At 40.1% G+C, this 26,734-nt stretch overlaps 2 protein-coding genes across 7 annotated transcripts in view; one reads left to right on the forward strand and one right to left on the reverse strand.

Annotated features, from left to right (window-relative positions):
- Window positions 1-26,734, forward strand: part of LOC128706493 (SET domain-containing protein SmydA-8) — a 187,832-nt gene that overhangs the window by 33,884 nt on the left and 127,214 nt on the right. Inside the window, exon 8 of one of the 6 annotated variants that reach the window (XM_053801391.2) lies at window positions 20,742-20,874. The exons of 4 other annotated variants lie outside the window; for them this stretch is intronic. The gene's annotated coding sequence lies outside the window, so the exon portion shown is untranslated. Of the gene's footprint in view, window positions 1-20,741; window positions 20,875-26,734 lie in introns of those variants that run through there. One more of the 6 variants, XM_053801394.2, reaches the window with a different exon arrangement.
- The window catches only part of LOC128705103 (broad-complex core protein isoforms 1/2/3/4/5-like), a gene marked incomplete in the record, with an annotated part of 369,072 nt that continues 364,411 nt past the window's right edge, over window positions 22,074-26,734 (reverse strand). Inside the window, 1 exon segment of the mRNA XM_070091304.1 lies at window positions 22,074-22,382. Within this exon segment, the coding sequence (XP_069947405.1) occupies window positions 22,139-22,382 (244 nt within the window).

Here is a 26,734-nt window from a genome sequence, read left to right on the forward strand (position 1 = left end):
CTTGCCCACAAAACCTCCTTTACCCCCTCTCTCCAACCCTTTCGAGGACGACCCCTACCCCGCCTTCCTTCCCCTATAGATTTATATGCTTCCCATGTCATTCTACTTTGATCCATTCTCTCTAAATGACCAAACCATCTCAACAACCCCTCTTCTGCCCTCTGACTAATACTTTTATTAACTCCACACCTTTTCCTAATTTCCACACTCCGAATTTTCTGAATAATATTTACACCACACATTGCCCTTAAACAGGACATCTCCACTGCCTCCAACCGTCTCCTTGCTGCTGCATTTACCACCCAAGCTTCACACCCATATAAGAGTGTTGGTACTACTATACTTTCATACATTCCCTTCTTTGCCTCCATAGATAACGTTTTTTGATTCCACATATACCTCAACACACCACTCACTTTTTTCCCTCATCAATTCTATGATTAACCTCATCCTTCATAAATCCATCTGCCGACACGTCAACTCCCAAGTATCTGAAAACATTCACTTCTTCCATACTCCTCCTCCCCAATTTGATATCCAATTTTTCTTTATCTAAATCATTTGATACCCTCATCACCTTACTCTTTTCTATGTTCACTTTCAACTTTCTACCTTTACACACATTCCCAAACTCATCCACTAACCTTTGCAATTTTTCTTTAGAATCTCCCATAAGCACAGTATCATCAACAAAAAGTAACTGTGTCAATTCCCATTTTGAATTTGATTCCCCAAAATTTAATCCCACCCCTCTCCCGAACACCTTAAACAACCATGGTGACATTACACATCCCTGTCTAAGACCTACTTTTACCGGGAAGTAGTCTCCCTCTCTTCTACACACCCTAACCTGAGCCTCACTATCCTCATAAGAACTCTTTACAGCATTTAATAACTTACCACCAATTCCATATACTTGCAACATCTGCCACATTGCTCCTCTATCCACTCTATCATATGCCTTTTCTAAATCCATAAATGCAATAAAAACTTCCCTACCTTTATCTAAATACTGTTCACATATATGCTTCAATGTAAACACTTGATCTACACATCCCCTACCCACTGTGAAACCTCCTTGCTCATCCGCAATCCTACATTCTGTCTTACCTCTAATTCTTTCATTTATAACCCTACCGTACACTTTTCCTGGTATACTCAGTAAACTTATTCCTCTATAATTTTTAGTCTCTTTTGTCCCCTTTCCCTTTATATAAAGGGACTATACATGCTTTCCGCCAATCCGTAGGTACCTTCCCCTCTTTCATACATTTATTAAACAAAAGTACCAACCACTCCAACACTATATCCCCCCCTGCTTTTAACATTTCTGTCATGATCCCATCAGTTCCAGCTGCTTTACCCCCTTTCATTCTACGTAATGCCTCACGTACCTCCCCCCACACTTACATTCTGCTCTTCTTCACTCCTAAAAGATGGTATACCTCCCTGACCAGTGCATGAAATTACTGCCTCTCTTTCGTCCTTAACATTTAAAAGTTCCTCAAAATATTCTCACTTTCTACCTAATACCTCCATCTCCCCATCTACTAACTCCTCTACTCTGTTTTTAACTGACAAATCCATACTTTCCCTAGGCTTTCTTAACTTGTTTAACTCACTCCAAAATTTTTTCTTATTTTCATTAAAATTTCTTGACAGTGCCTCTCCCACTCTATCATCTGCTCTCCTTTTGCACTCTCTCACCACTCTCTTTATCTTTCTTTTACTCTCCATATACTCTGCTCTTCTTATAACGCTTCTGCTTTGTAAAAACCTCTCATAAGCTACCTTTTTCTCTTTTATCACACCCTTTACTTCATCATTCCACCAATCACTCCTCTTTCCTCCTGCCCCCACCCTCCTATAACCACAAACTTCTGCCCCACATTCTAATACTGCATTTTTAAAACTATTCCAACCCTCTTCAACCCCCCACTACTCATCTTTGCACTAGCCCACCTTTCTGCCAATAGTCGCTTATATCTCACCCGAACTTCCTCCTCCCTTAGTTTATACACTTTCACCTCCCTCTTACTTGTTGTTGCCACCTTCCTCTTTTCCCATCTACCTCTTACTCTAACTGTAGCTACAACTAAATAATGATCCGATATATCAGTTGCCCCTCTATAAACATGTACATCCTTGAGCCTACCCATCAACCTTTTATCCACCAATACATAATCTAACAAACTACTTTCATTATGTGCTACATCATACCTTGTATATTTATTTATCCTCTTTTTCATAAAATATGTATTACTTATTACCAAATCTCTTTCTACACATAGCTCAATTAAAGGCTCCCCATTTACATTTACCCCTGGCACCCCAAATTTACCTACTACTCCCTCCATAACATTTTTACCCACTTTAGCATTGAAATCCCCAACCACCATTACTCTCACACTTGATTCAAAACTCCCCATGCATTCACTCAACATTTCCCAAAATCTCTCTCTCTCTCTCTACACTTTTCTCTTCTCCAGGTGCATACACGCTTATTATAACCCACTTTTCACATCCAATCTTTATTTTACTCCACATAATCCTTGAATTAATACATTTATAGTCCCTCTTTTCCTGCCATAGCTTATCCTTCAACATTATTGCTACTCCTTCTTTAGCTCTAACTCTATTTGAAACCCCTGACCTAATCCCATTTATTCCTCTCCATTGAAACACTAATATTAGGTACTGATAGGTCCCAGCAATATTTTAGATACCCTGGCGTATACCTTGAAGCATGGTGTTATGAAAGGCATCCCTATACTGTTGACAGCCCAGTGACATTTGATAAATGGCCACTGCTCCAGCTAACCCTCACTGTATTTGTTATCACTGTTACACACCAACATGTGTCTCTCTGTCTATCTATCTGCCTGTCTATCTATATCTGTTTGTCTATCTGTCTGCCTGTCTGTCTCTGCTTATCTGCCTTTTTGTCTGCCTGGAGTGTACATATATCAAACACCTTGAAGAATGGTGTTATGACAGATTCCTTGAAGAATGGTGTTATGACAACTGTTGACAGCTCAGTGATAATTGATAAATGGGCACTAGGGAAACCCTGGCTTTATTTGTTTTCACTGATACACACAAACATGTTTGTCTATCTGTCTGTTTATCTTTGCCTGGAATTTTTGGGTTATCCTGGGTAATTTACATTATGTATAATAATATGATAGAGTGGATAGGGGAGCAATGTGGCAGATGTGCAAGTACAGTGGACCCCCGGTTTACGATATTATTTCATTCCAGAAGTATGTTCAGGTGCCATTACTGAACGAATTTGTTCCCATAAGGAATATTATGAATTAGATTAGTCCATTTCAGACGCCCAAACATACACGTACAAATGCACTTACATAAATACGCTTACATAATTGGTCGCATTGGGAGCTGATAGTAAAGCTGGGGTCCACTGTATATGGAATAGGTGGTAAGTTACTAAATGCTGTAAAGAGTTTTTATGAGGATAGTGAGGCTCAGGTTAGGGTGTGTAGAAGAGAGAGAGACTACTTCCCGGTAAAAGTAGGTCTTAGACAGGGATGTGTAATGTAACCATGGTTGTTTAATATATTTATAGATGGGGTTGTAAAAGAAGTAAATGCTAGGGTGTTTGGGAGAGAGGGGTGGGATTAAATTATGGGGAATTAAATACAAAATGGGAATTGACACAGTTGCTTTTTGCTGATGATACTGTGCTTATGGGAGATTCTAAAGAAAAATTGCAAAGGTTAGTGGACGAGTTTGGGAGTGTGTGTAAAGGTAGAAAGTTGAAAGTGAACATAGAAAAGAGTAAGGTGATGACGGTATCAAATGATTTAGATAAAGAAAAATTGGATATCAAATTGGGGAGGAGGAGTATGGAAGAAGTGAATGTTTTCAGATACTTGGGAGTTGACGTGTCAGCGGATGGATTTATGAAGGATGAGGTTAATCATAGAATTGATGAGGGGAAAAAAGGTGAGTGGTGCATTGAGGTATATTTGGAGACAAAAAACATTATCTATGGAGGCAAAGAAGGGAATGTATGAAAGTAAAGTAGTACCAACACTCTTATATGAATGTGAAGCTTGGGTTGCGAATGCAGCAGCGAGGAGGCGGTTGGAGGCAGTGGAGACGTCCTGTCTAAGGGCAATGTGTGGTGTAAATATTATGCAGAAAATTCGAGTGTGGAAATTAGGAGAAGGTGTGGAGCTAATAAAAGTATTAGTCAGAGGGCTGAAGAGGGGTTGTTGAGGTGAGAGAGAATGGATAAAAGTAGAATGACATGGAGAGCATTTAAATCTGTAGGGGAAGGAAGGTGGGGTAGGGGTCGTCCTCAAAAAGGTTGGAAGGAAGGGGTAAGGGAGGTTTTGTGGGCGAGGGGCTTGGACTTCCAGCAGGCGTGCGTGAGCATGTTCGATAGGAGTGAATGGAGACGAATGGTATTTAGGACCTGACGATCTGTTGGAGTGTGAGCAGGGTAATATTTAGTGAAGGGATTCAGGGAAACCGGTTATTTTTATATAGATGGACTTGAGTCCTGGAAATGTGAAGTGCAATACCTGCACTCTAAAGGAGGGGTTCGGGATATTGACAGTTTGGAGGGATATGTTGTGTATCTTTATACGTATATGCTTCTAAGCTGTTGTGTTCTGAGCACCTTTGCAAAAACAGTGATTACGTGTGATTGAGGTGAAAGTGTTGAATGATGATGAAAGTATTTTCTTTTTGGGGATATTCTTTCTTTTTGGGTCACCCTGCCTCGGTGGGAGACGGCCGACTTGTTAAAAAAAAACCAACAACTGTAATTATGTGTACATGTGAGACAGATACATTTAGACAGAGATATAGATAGACAGAGAGACAGCCAGAGACATCCAGCCAGCCAGCCAGAGACAGCTAGCCAGCCAGCCAGCCAGAGACAGCTAGCCAGCCAGCCAGCCAGCCAGCCAGCCAGCTAGCCAGAGACAGCCAGCCAGCCAGCCATAGACAGCCAGCCAGCCAGAGACAGCCAGCCAGCCAGCCAGAGACAGCCAGCCAGCCAGAGACAGCCAGCCAGCCAGAGACAGCCAGCCAGCCAGCCAGCGACAGTCAGCCAGCCAGAGACAGCCAACCAGCCAGCCAGAGACAGCCAGCCAGCCAGCCAGCCAGCCAGAGACAGCCAGCCAGCCAGCCAGAGACAGCCAGCCAGCCAGCCAGAGACAGCCAGCCAGCAAGAGACAGCCAGCCAGCCAGCCAGCCAGCCAGAGACAGCCAGCCAGCCAGAGACAGCCAGCCAGCAAGAGACAGCCAGCCAGAGACAGCCAGCCAGCCAGAGACAGCCAGCCAGCCAGAGACAGCCAGCCAGCCAGCCAGTCAGAGACAGCCAGCCAGCCAGCCAGCCAGAGACAGCCAGCCAGCCAGCCAGAGACAGCCAGCCAGCCAGAGACAGCCAGCCAGCCAGAGACAGCCAGCCAGAGACAGCCAGCCAGCCAGAGACAGCCAGCCAGCCAGAGACAGCCAGCCAGCCAGCCAGCCAGCCAGAGACAGCCAGCCAGAGACAGCCGGCCAGCCAGCCATAGACAGCCAGCCAGCCAGAGACAGCCAGCCAGCCAGAGACAGCCAGAGACAGCCAGCCAGCCAGAGCCAGCCAGCCAGCCAGAGCCAGCCAGCCAGAGCAGCCAGCCAGCCAGAGACAGCCAGCCAGCCAGAGACAGCCAGCCAGCCAGAGACAGCCAGCCAGCCAGAGACAGCCAGCCAGCCAGCCAGCCAGCCAGAGACAGCCAGCCAGAGACAGCCGGCCAGCCAGCCATAGACCCAGCCCCAGCCCAGCCAGCAGCCCAGAGACCCAGCCCCAGAGCCCAGCCCAGCCCAGCCCAGCCCAGCCCAGCCCAGCCCAGCCCAGCCCAGCCCGCCCAGCCCAGTACATAAGAAAGAAGGAACACTGCAGCAGGCCTACTTGCCCATGCAAGGCAAGTCCATGTCACCCCTCCCTGGCTTAGACCAATGACCCACCTAGTCAGGTCACATCCATTGAAGGAAGGAGCATGACATCAGACCTAGTACCACATGCTAGTCAAGTCCAACTCCCACCCACACTCACTCATGTATTTATCTAACCTATCTTTGTTTCCTCTTAAAATGGGAGTGTTAATGCGACATGGTATCAGTGAATCCCTGGTGTTTGCCATGCTATTTGCTCAAGCTGGCACTCAATTGAACTGGTCCTCCCACAAGGTACTAAGTGTTCCCAGATTTTTTTTAATACTGCACACACTGAGTGCACAGATCCATTCTTTCATGTCTAGGCGACTCAAGCCTATTGTGCCAAATTTGAAGAATTTGGCACAATAGCGCTACACGTGCAAATGTAGATCTACGTTTGGACAGTTTAACCCTTAAACTGTCCAAACATAGGTCTGCGTTCATGTGCATAGTGCTCCGACCTTGATTTTCCCCATTTCTTTCTTCTTTCTTTCAACACACCGGCCATATCCCACCGAGGCAGGGTGGCCCAAAAGGAAAAACGAAAGTTTCTCCTTTTACATTTAGTAATATATACAGGAGAAGGAGTTACTAGCCCCTTTCTCCCGGCATTTTAGTCACCTCTTACAATACGCATGGCTTACAGAGGAAGAATTTTGTTCCACTTCCCCATGGAAGTAAGAGGAAATGAACAAGAACTAGAAAGAAAATAGAAGAAAACCCAGAGGGGTGTGTGTGTGTATATATATGCTTGTACATGTATGTGTAGTGTGACCTAAGCGTAAGTAGAAGTAGCAAGACGTACCTGAAATCTTGCATGTTTATGAGACAGACAAAAGACACCAGCAATCCTACCATCATGTAAAACAATTACAGGCTTTCGTTGTACACTCACTTGGCAGGATGGTAGTACCTCCCTGGGTGGTTGCTTTTTACCAACCTGCTACCTAGGATTTTCCCCATTTGAAAGCACGAAAAAAAACCTAGATCTACGTTTGGAGTCCCCTGCATGTGGACGTAGATCTACGTTTGGACAGTTTAAGGGTTAAGGGCTAATATTCATTATGAGGAGCTGAAGGTGAATTATATATGAAGGACATTTTAATGACAATAATTTCAAAAGTTTAAGGGCATTTTATTTTTTTAAGAACATTTTAAGGATTTCAAGGCTATCCTGTAAACATTGCCAATAACATCCAATTGTTAAATAAATACAATCAGTTTAAAGTTCAGCTGGGTTCTCTATCTCGCATTATTTTCAGTACTTTATATTAAAAACAACAAGAGCTAATCCGCTGTGGGTCATACAGCTCTCCTATATGATCATCAGAAGTGATAAAACACATGCAGATAGCATCCTTAATAGTAAATTATAAAAATTTGGTCATTAAGATGTTGACACTGGTCTTCTGGATGAACGATGTTACTGGACATGTCTTCGAATGCCTCTCTTAATGTACCAGTAATTACATACCCATTGTTGACTAGTGCCTGAAATATCTGACCACGAGTGCAGTACACACCGACATTTTAAAAATCCCCATAAGAAAACATCAAGTGTCAAAATTTGGAGATCTTGATGGCCATAGTTATTTATTAATGAGTTTTCTTTGAAACAGACACTGTTAACCAAGGGTTGCATCACTTTCTGAAAAGACTGTATTTTATCATATGTTATCAGAGGGATAATTATCTCGAGACAGTCAAGTTTCATAATTAGTTTCACCTGTAATGCATGTAAGAAGCTTATCATCATCATCCCTTGACCTCAAAAGACCATTTTATTTTAAGTAGTTTCCTAAAATACTGATGCACAAAATTGTTTTAGAAATTATTTTGCAAATTAAATACAGTGTACAGTATTTTATACTATGTTTGTTTAACATCCTGGAAATATAATAAAAAATAAATTAATGTAATATGCTATACAGCTTCTAACTTTAAATAAAACAGAGCCTAAAAATAAACCAAAATGGACTGACATCTTAGTAAAGATAAGCATGCTTTCGTATACAGTATCTTCTTAAAGATATATGGATACTTCTTGTATATTATACTGCCTAATAGAAAGCTACATATACAGATATCACAAACAGGAGCAAATAATGTTGTTCTTAAGTACAGCACCAAACTCAAAGTATGCAATAGAACTGAATAATTTAACCTTAAAATCAATAATCTTTTATTGAAGAAGACATCAGTGTAAAATTATAACACTGAAAACTGCTGAGTTACAGTCATACCTGGCCCTAAACACTTTCCAGTGTACAAATATCCTAACTCGTAATCCCATAAAATTAACACACATTTCAACCTGTTCTCTGAATTTTCGGATTTATGACTCTGACTTTGGACTCATCTTAAAGTTTAAGGATCTAGTACATTAATATTTCTTAGTGATCTGTTATTGCCTGACATGCCATGTTTGTGCAGTAATTTTATTACCAACCCACACCCAAAATGCCTAATTGCTAAAGGTGAAGAAACTGATGGTAAATGTTGTATATTAAATGTAATAAGGTTTCTAAATATCCTCTCTGGTAGCTTGAATTGTAACTCTTAACCCTCTCATTGTCGAGATCCCTGCTCACAAACTTGCTCTCAGTGTCAAAAAATGTTAAAAAAAATATATATGTTTTTTCTTAGCAAAATCTTAAGAATAATTTTAAGAGTGTTATAAAAGAAAAAAAAATTTTTGTGATAGTAGTTACCAAGATATAGAGGCATGAAGCTGATGGAAAGTGAACAGCTTACAGCAACATTGGCGACTGTCACTCACGCGGTAATATTATTTATACTTTTATTCTATTTTTTCTTTTCTTTTCTAATATTTTAGTTTTTTCAAGTAACTTTTGTGGCCTGTGAGACTAATATAATGCATAATGTATATATATCCACTTGCTGTATGCAGCACAATAACCGCACAGGTATTGTTATCATTATATTGTTTACAGAACTTGTTTACACAAACCCACCCTGTCTTCCCCACCATCCACACTGCCTTCCCACCATCTACACTGTCTTCCCCACCACCCACGCTGTCTTCCCCACCACCCACGCTGTCTTCCCCACCACCCACGCTGTCTTCCCCACCACCCACGCTGTCTTCCCCACCACCCACGCTGTCTTCCCCACCACCCACACTGTCTTCCCCACCACCCACGCTGTCTTCCCCACCACCCACGCTGTCTTCCCCACCACCCACGCTGTCTTCCCCACCACCCACGCTGTCTTCCCCACCACCCACGCTGTCTTCCCCACCACCCACGCTGTCTTCCCCACCACCCACGCTGTCTTCCCCACCACCCACGCTGTCTTCCCCACCACCCACGCTGTCTTCTCCACGCTGTCTTCCCCACCACCCACGCTGTCTTCCCCACCACCCACGCTGTCTTCCCCACCACCCATGCTGTCTTCCCCACCACCCACACTGGAAATAAGTCACTTTGTCTGACATTTTGGGTTATCCTAGGTAATCTACACATGCTGCTATGTATGATAATCTATGTAACTGTATTCGTGTATACCTGAGTAAACTTACATGCCATCTTCCCAACCACCCATGCTGTCTTCCCCACCCATACCATCTTTCCCACCATCCACACTGCCTTCCCTTTTCACTATCTATATCTGGTATCCTGGGCATTACTTTTGGTCACACACTCCTCAAAAACCATGAAATCCATCTTCACTGACACTTCCATCTGTGTTAGAACTATCACTTGGGAAAGGAAGAGCCCTAAATCCACTGGGGAGTGAAGTATTCCTTACTGCTAGGCATGGTGAACAAGGCATACTGAATTGGCACTCCTACAATGCACTCCGGCCTCCCAGATTTTTTTCATATTGCGCACACTGAGCACACGGACACATTCTCTCACACGTAGGCTTACCAGCTTTCACTAGCTCTGAAGCTGCTTGAATTTTGGTGTGGTATTACGGGACTGACACTGGCTTGCAAGCCATAATATTACGGGAGCAACAGTGAAAGGGTTCATGATGCATGTTGTAATGCTTAGGAGACTAATTATGATTAGTAACTGGATCTTTCTTTCTTTCAACACACCGGCCGTATCCCACCGAGGCGGGGTGGCCCAAAAGGAAAAACGAAAGTTTCTCCTTTTACATTTAGTAATATATACAGGAGAAGGGGTTACTAGCCCCTTGCTCCCGGCATTTTAGTCGCCTCTTACAACACGCATGGCCTACGGAGGAAGAATTCTGATCCACTTCCCCATGGAGATAAGAGGAAATAGACAAGAACAAGAACTAGAAAGAAAATAGAAGAAAACCCAGAGGGGTATGTATATGTATGCTTGTACATGTATGTGCAGTGTGACCTAAGTGTAAGTAGAAGTAGCAAGACGTACCTGAAATCTTGCATGTTTATGAAACTGAAAAAAGACACCAGCAATCCTACCATCATGTAAAATAATTACAGGCTTTCGTTTTACACTCACTTGGCAGGACGGTAGTACCTCCCTGGGTGGTTGCTGTCTACCAACCTACTACCACAGGACGGTAGTACCTCCCTGGGTGGTTGCTGTCTACCAACCTACTACCACAGGACGGTAGTACCTCCCTGGGTGGTTGCTGTCTACCAACCTACTACCACAGGACGGTAGTACCTCCCTGGGTGGTTGCTGTCTACCAACCTACTACCACAGGATGGTAGTACCTCCCTGGGTGGTTGCTGTCTACCAACCTACTACCACAGGACGGTAGTACCTCCCTGGGTGGTTGCTGTCTACCAACCTACTACCACAGGATGGTAGTACCTCCCTGGGTGGTTGCTGTCTACCAACCTACTACCACAGGATGGTAGTACCTCCCTGGGTGGTTGCTGTCTACCAACCTACTACCACAGGATGGTAGTACCTCCCTGGGTGGTTGCTGTCTACCAACCTACTACCACAGGATGGTAGTACCTCCCTGGGTGGTTGCTGTCTACCAACCTACTACCACAGGATGGTAGTACCTCCCTGGGTGGTTGCTGTCTACCAACCTACTACCACAGGATGGTAGTACCTCCCTGGGTGGTTGCTGTCTACCAACCTACTACCACAGGATGGTAGTACCTCCCTGGGTGGTTGCTGTCTACCAACCTACTACCACAGGATGGTAGTACCTCCCTGGGTGGTTGCTGTCTACCAACCTACTACCACAGGATGGTAGTACCTCCCTGGGTGGTTGCTGTCTACCAACCTACTACCACAGGACGGTAGTACCTCCCTGGGTGGTTGCTGTCTACCAACCTACTACCACAGGATGGTAGTACCTCCCTGGGTGGTTGCTGTCTACCAACCTACTACCACAGGATGGTAGTACCTCCCTGGGTGGTTGCTGTCTACCAACCTACTACCACAGGATGGTAGTACCTCCCTGGGTGGTTGCTGTCTACCAACCTACTACCACAGGACGGTAGTACCTCCCTGGGTGGTTGCTGTCTACCAACCTACTACCACAGGATGGTAGTACCTCCCTGGGTGGTTGCTGTCTACCAACCTACTACCACAGGATGGTAGCACCTCCCTGGGTGGTTGCTGTCTACCAACCTACTACCACAGGATGGTAGTACCTCCCTGGGTGGTTGCTGTCTACCAACCTACTACCACAGGATGGTAGTACCTCCCTGGGTGGTTGCTGTCTACCAACCTACTACCACAGGATGGTAGTACCTCCCTGGGTGGTTGCTGTCTACCAACCTACTACCACAGGATGGTAGCACCTCCCTGGGTGGTTGCTGTCTACCAACCTACTACCACAGGATGGTAGTACCTCCCTGGGTGGTTGCTGTCTACCAACCTACTACCACAGGACGGTAGTAGTACCTCCCTGGGTGGTTGCTGTCTACCAACCTACTACCACAGGATGGTAGCACCTCCCTGGGTGGTTGCTGTCTACCAACCTACTACCACAGGATGGTAGTACCTCCCTGGGTGGTTGCTGTCTACCAACCTACTACCTAATAGTAACTGGATATATAACTCATAATAATCTAGGGTGAAATATTGATTTACTTGCATTACTTCTTTTTAATATTTTTATTACATGTTTAATACTATATTTGATGCCCCTTTATTGATTTTATAATAAAAACTATAGATTTATAGAGAAAAGATAAGAGAGTATAAGAATTATGATGGAATAATCCTGTTGAGTATACCAGGTCAAGTGTATGGTAGAATTATCAAGAGTTAGGAGTAAGACAGAAAGTACGATTACCGAGGAACAAGAATTTAAAAAGGACATGGATATGTGTTCCAAGTGTTTACAATGAAGCATTTCAATATACAGTACAGTACTTTAGGGGTAGGTGTAGCATCACTTATTGTTCTAAACAATACCCAACCATGTAGTCACTTGCTTTCTGAAAGTATCTGATACCATTCTCTCATATTTATCTATTTTAAATTTTTTTATCACCTTGTTTCATATCTGGACATTAATCACATCACTAAAATGGAGTACAAGTGATGCTTCTTGTGAAAAAAATTGGTAAAACATAGTGACACACCTAAGAGCTCCAGTAACAACTCTGATGACCTCAGTCTATGAACCCCAGCCATCCACCTCATTTTTAGAATGCGTCATCCATACTGACCAAGTAGGGCCACAGCAATACTCTCTCTCCATACATCAAATTCATCTTGCACCAACCATCGTTTGTCAAAATTCATAAATGTAACGCAGTTCTTTATCTTTAAGTACTGCTCATGTACATGCTTCAATGTAAACAATTGGTCTAGGCACCCCCTACATCCTCCTCCTCCTCCTCCTATGCAATTCTTCTGTCTTACCCCTTAATTCTACCATAAACTTTACCTGGTATACACAACAGACTTGTTCCTTTTCCCCTTGTGCAATGAAACTATGTATGCTCTCTCCCAATCTTTTGGCACCTTTCCTTTCTTCATATACTATATCCTCACCTTCTTGTAATATATCTTAATCATGTCTACCCCAGCTGCTTTATCCCTTTTTCATTCCACCCACTGCCTCATGCACTTTCCCCACATTCACCTCAGGCTCCTCACTCATATACAATATTATCCCTCCCTTCCCCATGCATAAAATCACTGCCTTCTTTTCATTACTAACATTTGACAGCATAAAACCATCCTCTCCATCTGTCCAGTACAACTACCTCCCCATCTAACATCCTTGTTAAAATAAGGCAATATACAGGAGGGCCCTGCTTATACAGTAGGTTAGGTTCTGGGCTACTGCTGTAAAGCAAAAATCACTGTAAAGTGAAATAACCTTATTTCACTTTCAAATGCATATAAAAGCCTGATAACATGTTTACACTATCATATATTACGTGAGCAATAGCTAGGGCCTAAAAAGTGCATGTACATTACACACATTACATACTTTAAAATATTTTCATCCTTAGCTTATAGTGAGTGGTGAATATATTTATTGTAGAAAGTCTAAATAATGAAGAATAGGTATCATTGAAAACCGCTGTATAGCGAAATGACGCAAAACGAAGCACTGTAGAGCAGTGCCCTCCTGTATGTAATTTAGAACCACTTATAAGCTACAATGTAATATTTTTATGACCAAATTCATGTCAGTATAAATAACTCATTATGATTCTACCCACATATAAACCTGTAAACAGTTCATTACCACTGTAACTGGCTTAGCTATCAAAACTTTTGGCCCAGACTCATTATGTGACTCAAATTTTTTGACTACCACTCACAGAATGGGCATGGGGTGCATAATAACACTATTAAACTATACTCATTTTTAACTACTAAGCCCACTTACTTTCCAAGCTTTCTTGCTTTATTGATTTATTCATTCATTCATTCACTCTCTCTCACTCACTCTCACTCACTCACTCTCACTCACTCACACTCACTCACTCTCACTCTCTCTCTCTCTCACTCTCTCTCTCTCTCTCTCTCTCTCTCACTCTCTCTCTCTCTCTCTCTCTCTCACTCTCTCTCTCACTCTCTCTCTCACTCTCTCTCTCACTCTCTCTCTCACTCTCTCTCTCTCTCTCTCACTCTCTCTCTCACTCTCTCTCTCACTCTCTCTCTCTCTCTCTCACTCTCTCACTCTCTCTCTCTCTCTCTCTCTCTCTCTCTCTTTCTCAAACAGCTTCTTATTTTCAGCATAAAATAATCATGAATGATATTTAAATATTGAACAATAGGTCTGAGTCGTGAGCTTCAGGAATGTAATCCTCTGTCTCCCATGTTGTAATAAACTAAAAAATTTTATTTATATCTCATTTATGACTGCACTATATTGTTTATACTGTAGCTGCAGTGATTACTCTAGTGGAGTTTCCTTTTACTCATCACCTGAATATTAGTTGCCCATACTATTAACAAAGACTGCTTTACAATGCTTGCCCACAAATGTGCACTTTGTGCAGAGCCTGGCTTGCTTAGTGACAAAGAATCAACAAGTGACCATCTGTGTGCTTGAGCAGTGAGTGTGTACAAAGTAATGATGCCTTCAAAACAATCATCGATTCATTCTTGAGATGCCCATAAAACTTTAAAAGATGAGACATAAAGACTGAGAACATTGCATTATGTGTTACATAACTCTTTACCATATTATGGTATTATTAAAAGATGGACACAGTAATTTCTCTTATTCAAACTTCTCCATTTTGGGTCCTTTTTTATTTCATATTTTAAATTTGGAATCGAAAATGACCATCTGAATTTAAGATGTTACTAAGCAAAAGCAAAAAATTTCTCATTAATCTGGATTTCAGACAAGTTAGCAAAATGAGTCAGCAGTCTGGCAAATAAAAGATGCTTTCAGTTTTTTAAACAGGTTTATGGATGAATATGACATTGTTACTGTGATGTACAAGGGCAGAGCAATGTATTTTTTTTTTTACCCTGTTATGGCCAATTCTAAAGGTTACTTTTAAATTAATTTCAGAACCAGTACCTTAGTTTAATGTCCTTTACCCCCAAGAAAATGTGGCACCAGGTTCCTCTGCTCATGAGTGCTCCCATATCTTAGAAAATTGCTGAATGTTGCACTTGCAAGGCTGTGAATATTAAACTGCTAGATGGCAACTCTACACACATGGGAAAGATTAGTTCACAATGTTGCCTTCAAAATTTAAATGGCCCATGCCACATATCTCACAAGACTTGAATGTACCTATTCATGTCACAAGACTCATTCTGCACCTTACTAAACAAACTCAGTTTATTTTGTTTCATCACGTATAGTACTAGAAATTGGTTTCTGCTTATACACCCAGGCAATCTCTAAGTAATTTACTAGGTGCTAATGTATTGTTCAGTAAGTCTGGTAATGGATTCAGTCAAGGTAATTAATTTATTATTTATTATTATCACATTGGTCGTTTATCACCAAGGTAGGGTGGCCCGAAAAAGAAAAACTCACCATCATTCACTCCATCACTGTCTTGCTGGAGGCATGCTTACACTAGTTATAAAACTGCAGCATGTAGAGTGTAGGCACTGTATTTCCCATCTCAAGGACTCAAATCCAGCCTGCTGGTTTCCCTGAATCCCTTCATAAATGTTACCCTGGTCATACTCTAACAGCACATAAAGTCCTAAAAACCATTTGTCAGATTCGCTTTTACCTAACACGCTCCCACATGCTTGCTGGAAGTCCAAGCCCCTTGTACACAAAACCTCCTTTACCCCCTCCTTCCAACCTTTCCTAGGACAACCTCTACCCCACCTTCCCTTCATTACAGATTAAAAATCATCTCATCTCTCAATATTAACCAAACCAACCAAAACTACTACTAACCAGTTTGATGCAACTCCCAAATATTATATTATATAACCTCAAATCTGTTAAAACATCTGCTAATCCATGAAATATTGCTGTTTGAAACATTGTCATATTGTTTTTATGTGTGACTTGAAGATTATGATTCTTATAAAGCTCCACCTTGACTACCTCACATTAGTATTAAGATAAAATAAAGATTTATTAAAAAGTTAACCAAACTTATCTTGTCTAGACTTAAGTAATTATTATGTATTAGGATAAGACTGCCTGAAATGCCCCAGCATCATAATGGCTTTCTTTGTACTTAACTAATCAAAATTGTAAATACACATTGTAACCTTGCAAAGAAATAAAATCTTTATCTTTATTTTTTACACTCTGTCATTCTATTCTGTTCCATCCTCTCTATATGTCCGAACCACCCCAACAACCCCTCCTCAGCCCACTGTTTTGGTAATCCCGCACCTCCTCCTAATTTCCAAACTACAAATTCTCTGCATTATTTTCACACCACACATTGCCCTCAGACATGACATCCCCACTGCCTCCAGCCTTCTTGTTGCAGCATTCACTTCCCATGCTTCACACCCATATAAAAGCGTTGGTATAACTATACTCTCATACGTTCCCCTCTTTGCCTCCATGGACAAAGTTCTTTGTCTCCACAGACCCCCTAAGTGCACCACTCGCCTTTTTTCCCTCAGTTCTATGATTCACTTCATCTTTCATAGACCCATCTGCTGACACGTCCACTCCTGAATATCTAAATACTTTCACCTCCTCCATACTCTCTCCCTCCAACCTAATATCCAATCTTTTGTTAGCAAACTTTTTGTTATCCTTATCACCTTACTCTTTCCTATATTAAATCTATATAAATAGTACGGTAAGCCCTCGATATAGCACACCTCAATATAACAGACTTCTGAAATAACAGACAAAATTCACTGGGTAAATTGTGTTTTAAACCCCTTTATTTTAAATTTTTATTGAAGAATATATGTAAACTATGTACAGTAGGGCCCCGCTTTACGGCGTTCTGCTAATATGGCGATTTCAAATTATGATCAAAACTTGCTATACAGCGAGCGGTCTTTCTAATACGGCATGCCCCACCTGGTTTGTTTACATTCTCTGTGAGCACCTCTCTCTAATATGTCTGGAAACTTTCCAGAATTTCAAGTGTTTTAAAGTTATTGCATATTTTATATGTACGCTGATAATTATACTTATGTGTACCTGTACCTAAATATACTTACACACTGTGCTAGCATGCAGGTACACATTAAAATCACTAAGAGTCTCTCTACTCGACGCTGTATTAATAATACGTTATCTCTTGGGCGTATTAAATGTCGTATATTACGTTAATGTAGATATTTCCATACTTTTTCAAAATTATACAATCACGCTGCATAATACATAAACACGATAAATACATCCCACAGTAGAATAAATTAACAAATATGAGATGTGGTAGGCATGCGACTCGTAGGACTTGTGGTAGCCAGGCGACTTGTAGTCCAACATCAGAGAAAATGTGTACACTATATTACTAATGTGGGTAACTAGAAAATTATTCCTTTCGTATGTAAGTTTATTCAGGTATACACAAATAGAGTTATACAGAATATCATGCAATGCAGCATATATGCAGAGAACCTAGGATAACCCAAAAAAGTCACTGACTTATTTCCATATGTCTTCTTCTAAAAATGGTGTTGCATGAGAATGGGAGGGTTTCTCTTTATTTATTATTTATTCTACTGTATCACCGTGGAGACAACTTGTACACAATGTAAAGTGTTTTTTTTTTTTTTTTTTTTTTTTTTCAACAAGTCGGCCGTCTCCCACCGAGGCAGGGTGACCCAAAAAAGAAAGAAAATCCCCAAAAAGAAAATACTTTCATCATCATTCAACACTTTCACCACACTCGCACATTATCACTGTTTTTGCAGAGGTGCTCAGAATACAACAGTCTAGAAGCATAAACATATAAAGATACACAACATATCCCTCCAAACTGCCAATATCCCAAACCCCTCCTTTAAAGTGCAGGCATTGTACTTCCCATTTCCAGGACTCAAGTCCGACTATATGAAAATAACCGGTTTCCCTGAATCCCTTCACTAAATATTACCCTGCTCACACTCCAACAGATCGTCAGGTCCCAAGTACCATTCGTCTCCATTCACTCCTATCTAACACGCTCACGCACGCTTGCTGGAAGTCCAAGCCCCTTACCCACAAAACCTCCTTTACCCCCTCTCTCCAACCCTTTCGAGGACGACCCCTACCCCGCCTTCCTTCCCCTATAGATTTATATGCTTTCCATGTCATTCTACTGTGATCCATTCTCTCTAAATGACCAAACCACCTCAACAACCCCTCTTCTGCCCTCTGACTAATACTTTTATTAACTCCACACCTTCTCCTAATTTCCACACTCCGAATTTTCTGCATAATATTTACACCACACATTGCCCTTAAACAGGACATCTCCGCTGCCTCCAACCGTCTCCTCGCTGCTGCATTTACCACCCAAGCTTCACACCCATATAAGAGTGTTGGTACTACTATACTTTCATACATTCCCTTCTTTGCCTCCATAGATAACGTTTTTTGACTCCACATATACCTCAACGCACCACTCACCTTTTTTCCCTCATCAATTCTATGATTAACCTCATCCTTCATAAATTCATCCGCCGACACGTCAACTCCCAAGTATCTGAAAACATTCACTTCTTCCATACTCCTCCTCCCCAATTTGATATCCAATTTTTCTTTATCTAAATCATTTGACACCCTCATCACCTTACTCTTTTCTATGTTCACTTTCAACTTTCTACCTTTACACACATTCCCAAACTCATCCACTAACCTTTGCAATTTTTCTTTAGAATCTCCCATAAGCACAGTATCATCAGCAAAAAGTAACTGTGTCAATTCCCATTTTGAATTTGATTCCCCATAATTTAATCCCACCCCTCTCCCAAACACCCTAGCATTTACTTCCTTTACAACCCCATCTATAAATATATTAAACAACCATGGTGACATTACACATCCCTGTCTAAGACCTACTTTTACCGGGAAGTAGTCTCCCTCTATAATACAAAAAGTGTATGAATGAAAACCAGACACGTTCGCCTGGTTTGTTTATGTTATGTGTGGGTGGGGTGGGGCAGGGAGGGCTACCCTGGCTAGCTACCATACTTCACAAACCAGACTTCCTACAAATAAAACTCACCTCTCGCCCTACATGAAGACTACAAATATTTTAAGGTAAATAATGGGCGTACTGTATATGTATTTTACTTTTTATTGTTTTTTTGCCTAGCTTTATTCCTAACTTAATATATGTTAGTGTAAACTTGTCTGGCATTTATATGCATTTATAAGTGGAAAAAATGGCATTCTGTTTTCCAACGATGTCTGCTTTCCGGCAGTAGCCTGGAACCTAACCTACTGTATAAGTGGGGCCCTACTGTATATAGTAATATGTTAGACGTATATTAGAGTACTCTAGCGCTTGTTCTGTGATTTTTTAAGATTCTGATTTAATGTTCACTTCAACAATTCACCCTGTAGGTCCATTATATCGAGGGTTTATTGTATGTATGTAATTTTTTTTTTTCAACAAACAGGTGTGCTGTATCCCACTGTAAATGTAATTATTTCTTATATGTTCTTCAGTTTTTACAATAAATTTTTCATACAGTTATTTACTGGAACATCACTGCTGCATCATACAAGAGCACTGTACACAGCAAGCATTGATAGCAACACAAATCTTAAGTTGTATAAAAGTTTAACCCTTTCACTGTTGAGACCCCTGATCCTGAACTCACTCTGTGTCGAAGAATTTAAAAAAAAAAAAATTATTTTTTCTTATGAAATGATAGAGAATCTTTTCCCAATGGTAATGACACCAAAAGTATCAAGTTTAATGGAAAACTTATGGAATTACGCTCTCACAAAGTTAGCGGTCTTAGCAATATATATGCATTAGTGATTTCACCCACTTTGAGCCCTATTTTCAGACAATTCCATTGTTCCAGTCAACCAAACTCAGTTATTTCTCTAGAACTCCACATGTACCGACTTCAACTACCCAATAAAGTGGTCAGAAATTGGCAATTTGGACAGTCATGCAAATTTCAAAATAGGGTCCAGAATAAACAGTGCAGACATTCCTGGCACTAAAATAACATTTTCTCTGTTCGTTAGTCATGTCTCGAGGCCCCTCTTATATTACTCTTGATTTCCATTTTGAATTTTTATTCTCACAAAAAATAGAAGATTTACTATTATGCAGACTGCTGCATTATTATATAATTGTATAAATAATGTCAACCCATTTGTGACTGCATATTAGACTGGCCAGTTGGACACGTATTGGACAGTGACGTCATTTGTTTACTCTTGAACATCGGCAAAAATCGAGCATTTCCGCTAATTTGAGCTCAATTTCAAGGTACCTTTCATTGTGAAACCAACCAAAATCATCTCTACTTCTGTAATATATCTTCCATTCTGTCAAATGAGACCAAGAAAACGAGAATACAACAGTAAATACTATATGAAAATACACCTCAAATTCAGCGTTTTAATCCAAAAACACTGTCGGAGTTTTTTTTTTTCTCATACACTGCGTACTGCAGGATTTTTTTTTATACTGCACACACTCTCCAGATAAAACTCCAGATAAACTGACCAAGCAGACCCATTCTCTCACATGTAGGTCTGCCAGCTTTCTTCTGCTAGATTTGATGCCGCTAGAACTTTGGCATATTAATATGTCACCAACATTGGCATAAGACATATCTGTATGGCACCAACAGCGAAAGGGTTAAACACTTTTTAACAAATTTGGAAAAATGTTTCTGTACTCAAAATTAAAAAGTCCAATTAGGAGGGAAAGGGATTGTGGGAGGAGGGTACCAAAATATGCATCTAAAGCTGACCAATTATTTTTTAAACCTTGAATTTTCTTTTCTTTTTTTTTTTTTTTTTTCAAGCAAATAGGTAGGAGGTACCTGGTATCAGCAAGACTGACTTTCATGTATGCATTGCTCTGAATAAGAGAGCTACCACTGGTAATCTGAGACAGAATAATAGATAATGCATACAAGAGAATAAATAATAACATAAATAAGCTTTTCCTTTCAAATGCACTATACAAATATTAAATATTATATTGGACAACACCCACATACCTACTGTATAAAAAATTTACAAGTTATCACAATTTTTTTTTTTTAACTATGAATATGCAAGAGCTAGATGCTGGAGAACATTCTTAACACTAAATGCATGGCACTATGGAAAACAGTGAAATTCTGCAAACTGCTGGTGTTTGGTTTTATATATTGTATTACCTTTAGCATGAGCCACTGTTGACAGCATGCAGCAATAAGCATAATACCAGCAATTCATTAACCATTAGTGGTTTCTAGTATAGCCTGCATAAATATGACTGGCAACTCTAACTTACAGATAAGAATTTACAATGTTTTCCATTACACCAGCTAATTGTACTTGAGGTGAACGCTTCAGGCTGTAATTTCAAACTGTTCAATATTATTTACAAAATCAATGCCAGCATAATAATTCTCTTCATTACAAAACATTAAAATATATTGCCTTTTATTCACTACAGACATACCACTTTGTAAATATCAGTAAGAAAGTTAGAAATAAACTCGTAAGAATGCCATAAAGAGACTCGTCAAAATAGAGCAAGAGTCGTTAAAATATTTGAGGCAAGATTCATCAGTTTCATTGTGCAACAATAGTGTAAGTGCTGCTGCAAGTCTTTATCACTTATTATTAAGCACCACATATACACATACTTGTTTCTTCCCCAGGCAAACATTTGAGAAGCAAGAAACATATCATTATCCTTACTATTTTACTTGTAATATTGAAAGACTTTGTGCATATTTGCATGGCATATACTTTCTTACTCTGTCTTACTTTATAAATTAAAGTAACAGCACTGCTCAAATAAGTACAGTATAATGTTTGTACACAAGTACATTAAAGTTACTATTGAACACTTCACACACATTGTACTTTCAGTCCAACATTGTGATCCTTAATTGGTAAAAATTGTGAGCTCAGTGGACACTTGATCTTAGTACAGAAACAAAGAATGAAAATGCTTTGTGGATCCAAACTCTGGTATACAAGGTGACTGCTTAAGACATGAATAATATCACATACCTAGGATTTGTAAGAATGAGACAAGACCTAAAAGGTAAAACTGATAATGAATATCCAAGAAAATACTGTAAAATAAAAATTCTGTACCTAGGTTTTTAAGAAATAACAGAATTCATCTTGTTTCAGTGGAATAGAGAACTGAGGAATTAAGAGTTACTGTATTTCAAAACATTACACGTGGAATTGGAGGCTATGAAGAAAGAGGACTTTTTGGTGGCATCAAAACAACTGGGGGTGACAGAGGAGTTAAATTTGACAGTACGGACATGGGTAATGGGGGGGACGGCAATAATGGCAGATGTGAGAGTGGTGGCTGGGGAAGCGGCTGTATTAGGGGCTCTTCGAGAAGAAGATCAAAATTGCAGCGTTTTACTATAACTGTGGCTTCATCAGGAGACATCTTGTGTGTTGTGATCAGATGTTGCTTTAGATTCCTGCAAACATTAAAGTTCCATATACTAAAATACTATGACAAATTGTTTTAGCACTTTATTTGATAATAATAATAATATGGCACAAATTAGAAGATTAATAAAGTTTACATAAATAAGAACCTACCTATAAATGTCTAAGTACGTATATAGTCAGTACAGTGGACCCCCGGTTCGCGATGCTATCGGTATTCGATAAATCCAGTAACCGATGCATTATATCGCAGAAAATTTGCCTCGCTTCCCGATACAAAACCCGGTATGCGATGTGGTTCGTACGAGACGTGTCCATGTGTGGCCTGAACTGCCCCGTGTGTGCCAGTGTTTACAAGCCAGCCAGTGTGAGCACATCTAAGGATACATTCGGTACATTCCATATTATCACTGTTTTTGGTGCCTGTTTTTCCAAATAAGTCACCATGGGCCCCAAGCGGTTGTGAACCACTTTAGGAAAGTCATAAAGGAACAAGAGGTATAGGCCTCTATGGACAGATACGTTGTGCGACAGAGATCCAGTGACTCTCAACCTGGTCCTAGTGGCATTAAAAGAAGGGAAGTAACCCCGGAAAAGGACTTGCTACCTCAAGTCCTAATGGAGGAGGATTCCCCTTCTAAATGCTAACACCATCCACACACTCCCCTCCTCCCATCCCATCAATCATCACCAGATCTTCATTAAAGGTAAGTGTCAATTATTCTTTCGTTATTTATTGTTATTTATTGTTATTGTTGTTATTGTAATTACTATTCTATTGCATTAAACTTAATATTTCATGTGGTAAAAGTTTTTTTTTCATACTTTTGGGTGTCTTGCACGGATTAATTTGATTTCCATTATTTCTTATGGGGAAATTTGATTCGCTTTCCGATATTTTTGGTTTACGATGAGCTCTCAGGAACGGATTAGTATCGCAAACCGGGGGTCCACTGTACATGAAACTGGGAATTTTATTTGCATACATTAACATGTTGATGTACTGATATTCAAATTAATATTTTAATATTACTGTGGCAACATTTCACTGTCCAGGAGCTTTGTCAAGCTGGCTTGATAAATATGAGAACTGGATACAGTAGTGCCCCACTTATACGGCAGATTAGGTTCCAGGCTACTACCAGAAAGCGGACATCGCTGGAAAGCGGAATGCCAGTTGTTTCCACTTATAAATGTCAGATAATAAGTTTTCACTAACATATATTAAGTTAGCAATAGAACAAGGCATTAAAATACAATAAAAAGTAAAATACACACACAGTACACTCATTACTCTCCTCAAAATATTTGTAGTCTTAATGTAGGGTGAGAAGTGAGTAGTGTTTATTGTAAGAAGTCAGGTGTGGTAGGCATGGTAGCCAGCCAGACCACCACACCCACATGTAATATACTTCGACATTTAAAGAGCCCTAGAGCGATAAAATGCATATAGTGTACACTCGTTACTTCCCTTAAAATATTTGTAGTCTTAACCCTTTGACTGTCGCAAGCCCCTTTCTGAAACTGTCATTCTTTGTTGCAAAATTTTTGGAAAAAAAAAAAAAAATATTTTTTCTTGTGAATAGAGAATCTTTTCCCGATGGTAATGACACCAAAAGTACAAAATTTGGTAGAAAACTCATGGAATTATGCTCCCGTGAAGTTAGCAGTCTCGGCGACATATACGCATCGGCGATTTCACCGACTTTGAGCCCTGTTTTTGGCCAATTCCAGTTGACCAAACTCATAGCTACTTCTTTAGAACTCCATTTTTTCTATCAGATGAGTACAAGAAACTGCCCATTTACCGATTTGAACCACCCAATAAAGTGGTCAGAAACTGGCAATTTGGCCAATTTCACATAAATTAAAAAAGATGCAATTTCAAAATAGGGTCCAGAATAAACAGTGTAAACATTCTTGGCACTAAAATAACATATCCTCTGTTTATTAGTCACGTCTCTAGACCTGTCTTATACGTATTACTATTGCTTTCTATTTTGATTTTTTTGAAAAATGCAGTATTAGAATGTGGGGCAGAAGTTTGTGGTTATAGGAGGGTGGGTGCAGGAGGAAAGAGGAGTAATTGGTGGAATGATGAAGTAAAGGGTGTGATAAGAGAGAAAAAAGTTAGCTTATGAGAGGTTTTTACAAAGCAGAAGTGTTATAAGAAGAGTAGAGTATATGGAGAGCAAAAGAAAGGTGAAGAGAGTGGTGGGAGAGTGCAAAAGGAGAGCAGATGATAGAGTGGGAGAGGCACTGTCAAGAAATTTTAATGAAAATAAGAAAAAAATTTGGAGTGAGTTAAACAAGTTAAGAAAGCCTAGAGAACAAATGGATTTGTCAGTTAAAAACAGAGTAGGGGAGTTAGTAGATGGGGAGATGGAGGTTTTGGGTAGATGGCGAGAATATTTTTAGGAACTTTAAATGTCGATGAAGAAAGGGAAGCAGTAATTTCATGCACTGGCCAGGGAGGTATACCATCTGTTAGGAGTGAAGAAGAACAGGATGTGAGTGTGGGGGAGGTACGTGAAGCATTACATAGAATGAAAGGGGGTAAAGCAGCTGGAACTGAAGGGATCATGACAGAAATGCTAAAAGCAGGGGGGATATTTATTTATTTATTTATTTATTTTTATTTATTTATTAATTTGAACATGATACAGTGAAGTACAAAGGAATACAGTTATTACAGTGCAACATGCCAAAGCCCCTTGTATGCAGAGCATTATGGGCAGGCTTAAAATTAACTTAAGACTAACTAAGCAATGATATATTCAGTGGTAAAAACATTATTGTAAACAGATAACAATTTAGCACAAATGAGTATTACAAAGACAGGTCATATGGTCATTTACTGTGTTGCTGTGCGTTCAGTAGAATGGAGTATTCTGTTAGGTAATGTAATTAAAAAATAAAGTTTGATTGGGTCACAGGTTAGACATTTATGAGATACAATAATGAGAAACATTTATGAGATACAATTTATGAGATACAATTATTCAGTATTTATTTAGTTGTGAGTGAGTAAGTGATTTTTGAGAAGAGACTTGAATTTATAAACAGACAGTGTTTCTTTTATATTCACAGATAATGAATTCCAGATTTTAGGGCCTTTTATGTGCATTGAGTTTTTGCATAGCGTGAGATGGACATGAGGAACATCAAAGAGTGATCTGTGCCTTGTGTTATGGTCATGTGTTCTGTTGAGGTTGGTAAGGAGATGTTTGAGGGGAAGGTTTATATCAGAGTTAAGTGTTCTATGAATGTAGTAGGTGCAGTAATAAGTATGGATGTTTTGTATGGTGTGTAGGTTTAGAGTTTTGAATATTGGTGGAGTGTGCTGCCTGTAGTGGGAATTTGTTATCATTCTGACTGCAGCCTTTTGTTGGGTAATTAATGGTCTGAGATGGTTTATTGTTGTTGAGCTCCATGCACAAATTCCATAGGTGAGATAGGGGTAAATAAGTGAGTGATATAGGGCCAGGAGTGTGGAACATAGTACCGTATCTTCGATAGTATGCCTACGGTCTTGGAAATTTTTTTGGAAATTTGTTGTACATATATGTGTTCGAAATTTGAGTCTATTATCAAGGTGGATTCCTAAGAATTTTCCCTCTGTGAATTTTGTGATAGGTGATTTAGTGTTGGAGTGGTTGGTATTTTTGTTTAATAAATGTATGAAAGAGGGGAAGGTACCTAGGGATTGGCAGAGAGCATGTATAGTCCCTTTATATAAAGGGAAGAGGGACAAAAGAGATTGTAAAAATTATAGAGGAATAAGCTTACTGAGTATACCAGGAAAAGTGTACGGTAGGGTTATAATTGAAAGAATTAGAGGTAAGAGAGAATGTAGGATTGCAGATGAGCAAGGAAGTTTCAGAGTGGGTAGGGGATGTGTGGATCAAGTGTTTACATTGAAAGCATATATGTGAACAGTATTTAGATAAAGGTAGGGAAGTTTTTATTGCATTTATGGATTTAGAAAAGGCATATGATAGAGTGGATAGGGGAGCAATGTGGCAGATGTTGCAAGTATATGGAATAATTGGTGGTAGGTTACTAAATGCTGTAAAGAGTTTTTATGAGAATAGTGAGGCTCAAGTTAGGGTGTGTAGAAGAGAGGGAGACTACTTCCCAGTAAAAGTAGGTCTTAGACAGGGATGTGTAATGTAACCATGGTTGTTTAATATATTTATAGATGGGGTTGTAAAAGAAGTAAATGCTAGGGTGTTTGGGAGAGGGGTGGGATTAAATTATTCGGAATTAAATACAAAATGGGAATTGACACAGTTGCTTTTTGCTGATGATACTGTGCTTGTGGGAGATTCTAAAGAAAAATTGCAAAGGTTAGTGGATGAGTTTGGGAGTGTGTGTAAAG

The sequence above is a fragment of the Cherax quadricarinatus genome, chromosome 3 (genome assembly GCF_038502225.1).
Source record: "Cherax quadricarinatus isolate ZL_2023a chromosome 3, ASM3850222v1, whole genome shotgun sequence".
NCBI lineage: Eukaryota > Metazoa > Arthropoda > Malacostraca > Decapoda > Parastacidae > Cherax > Cherax quadricarinatus.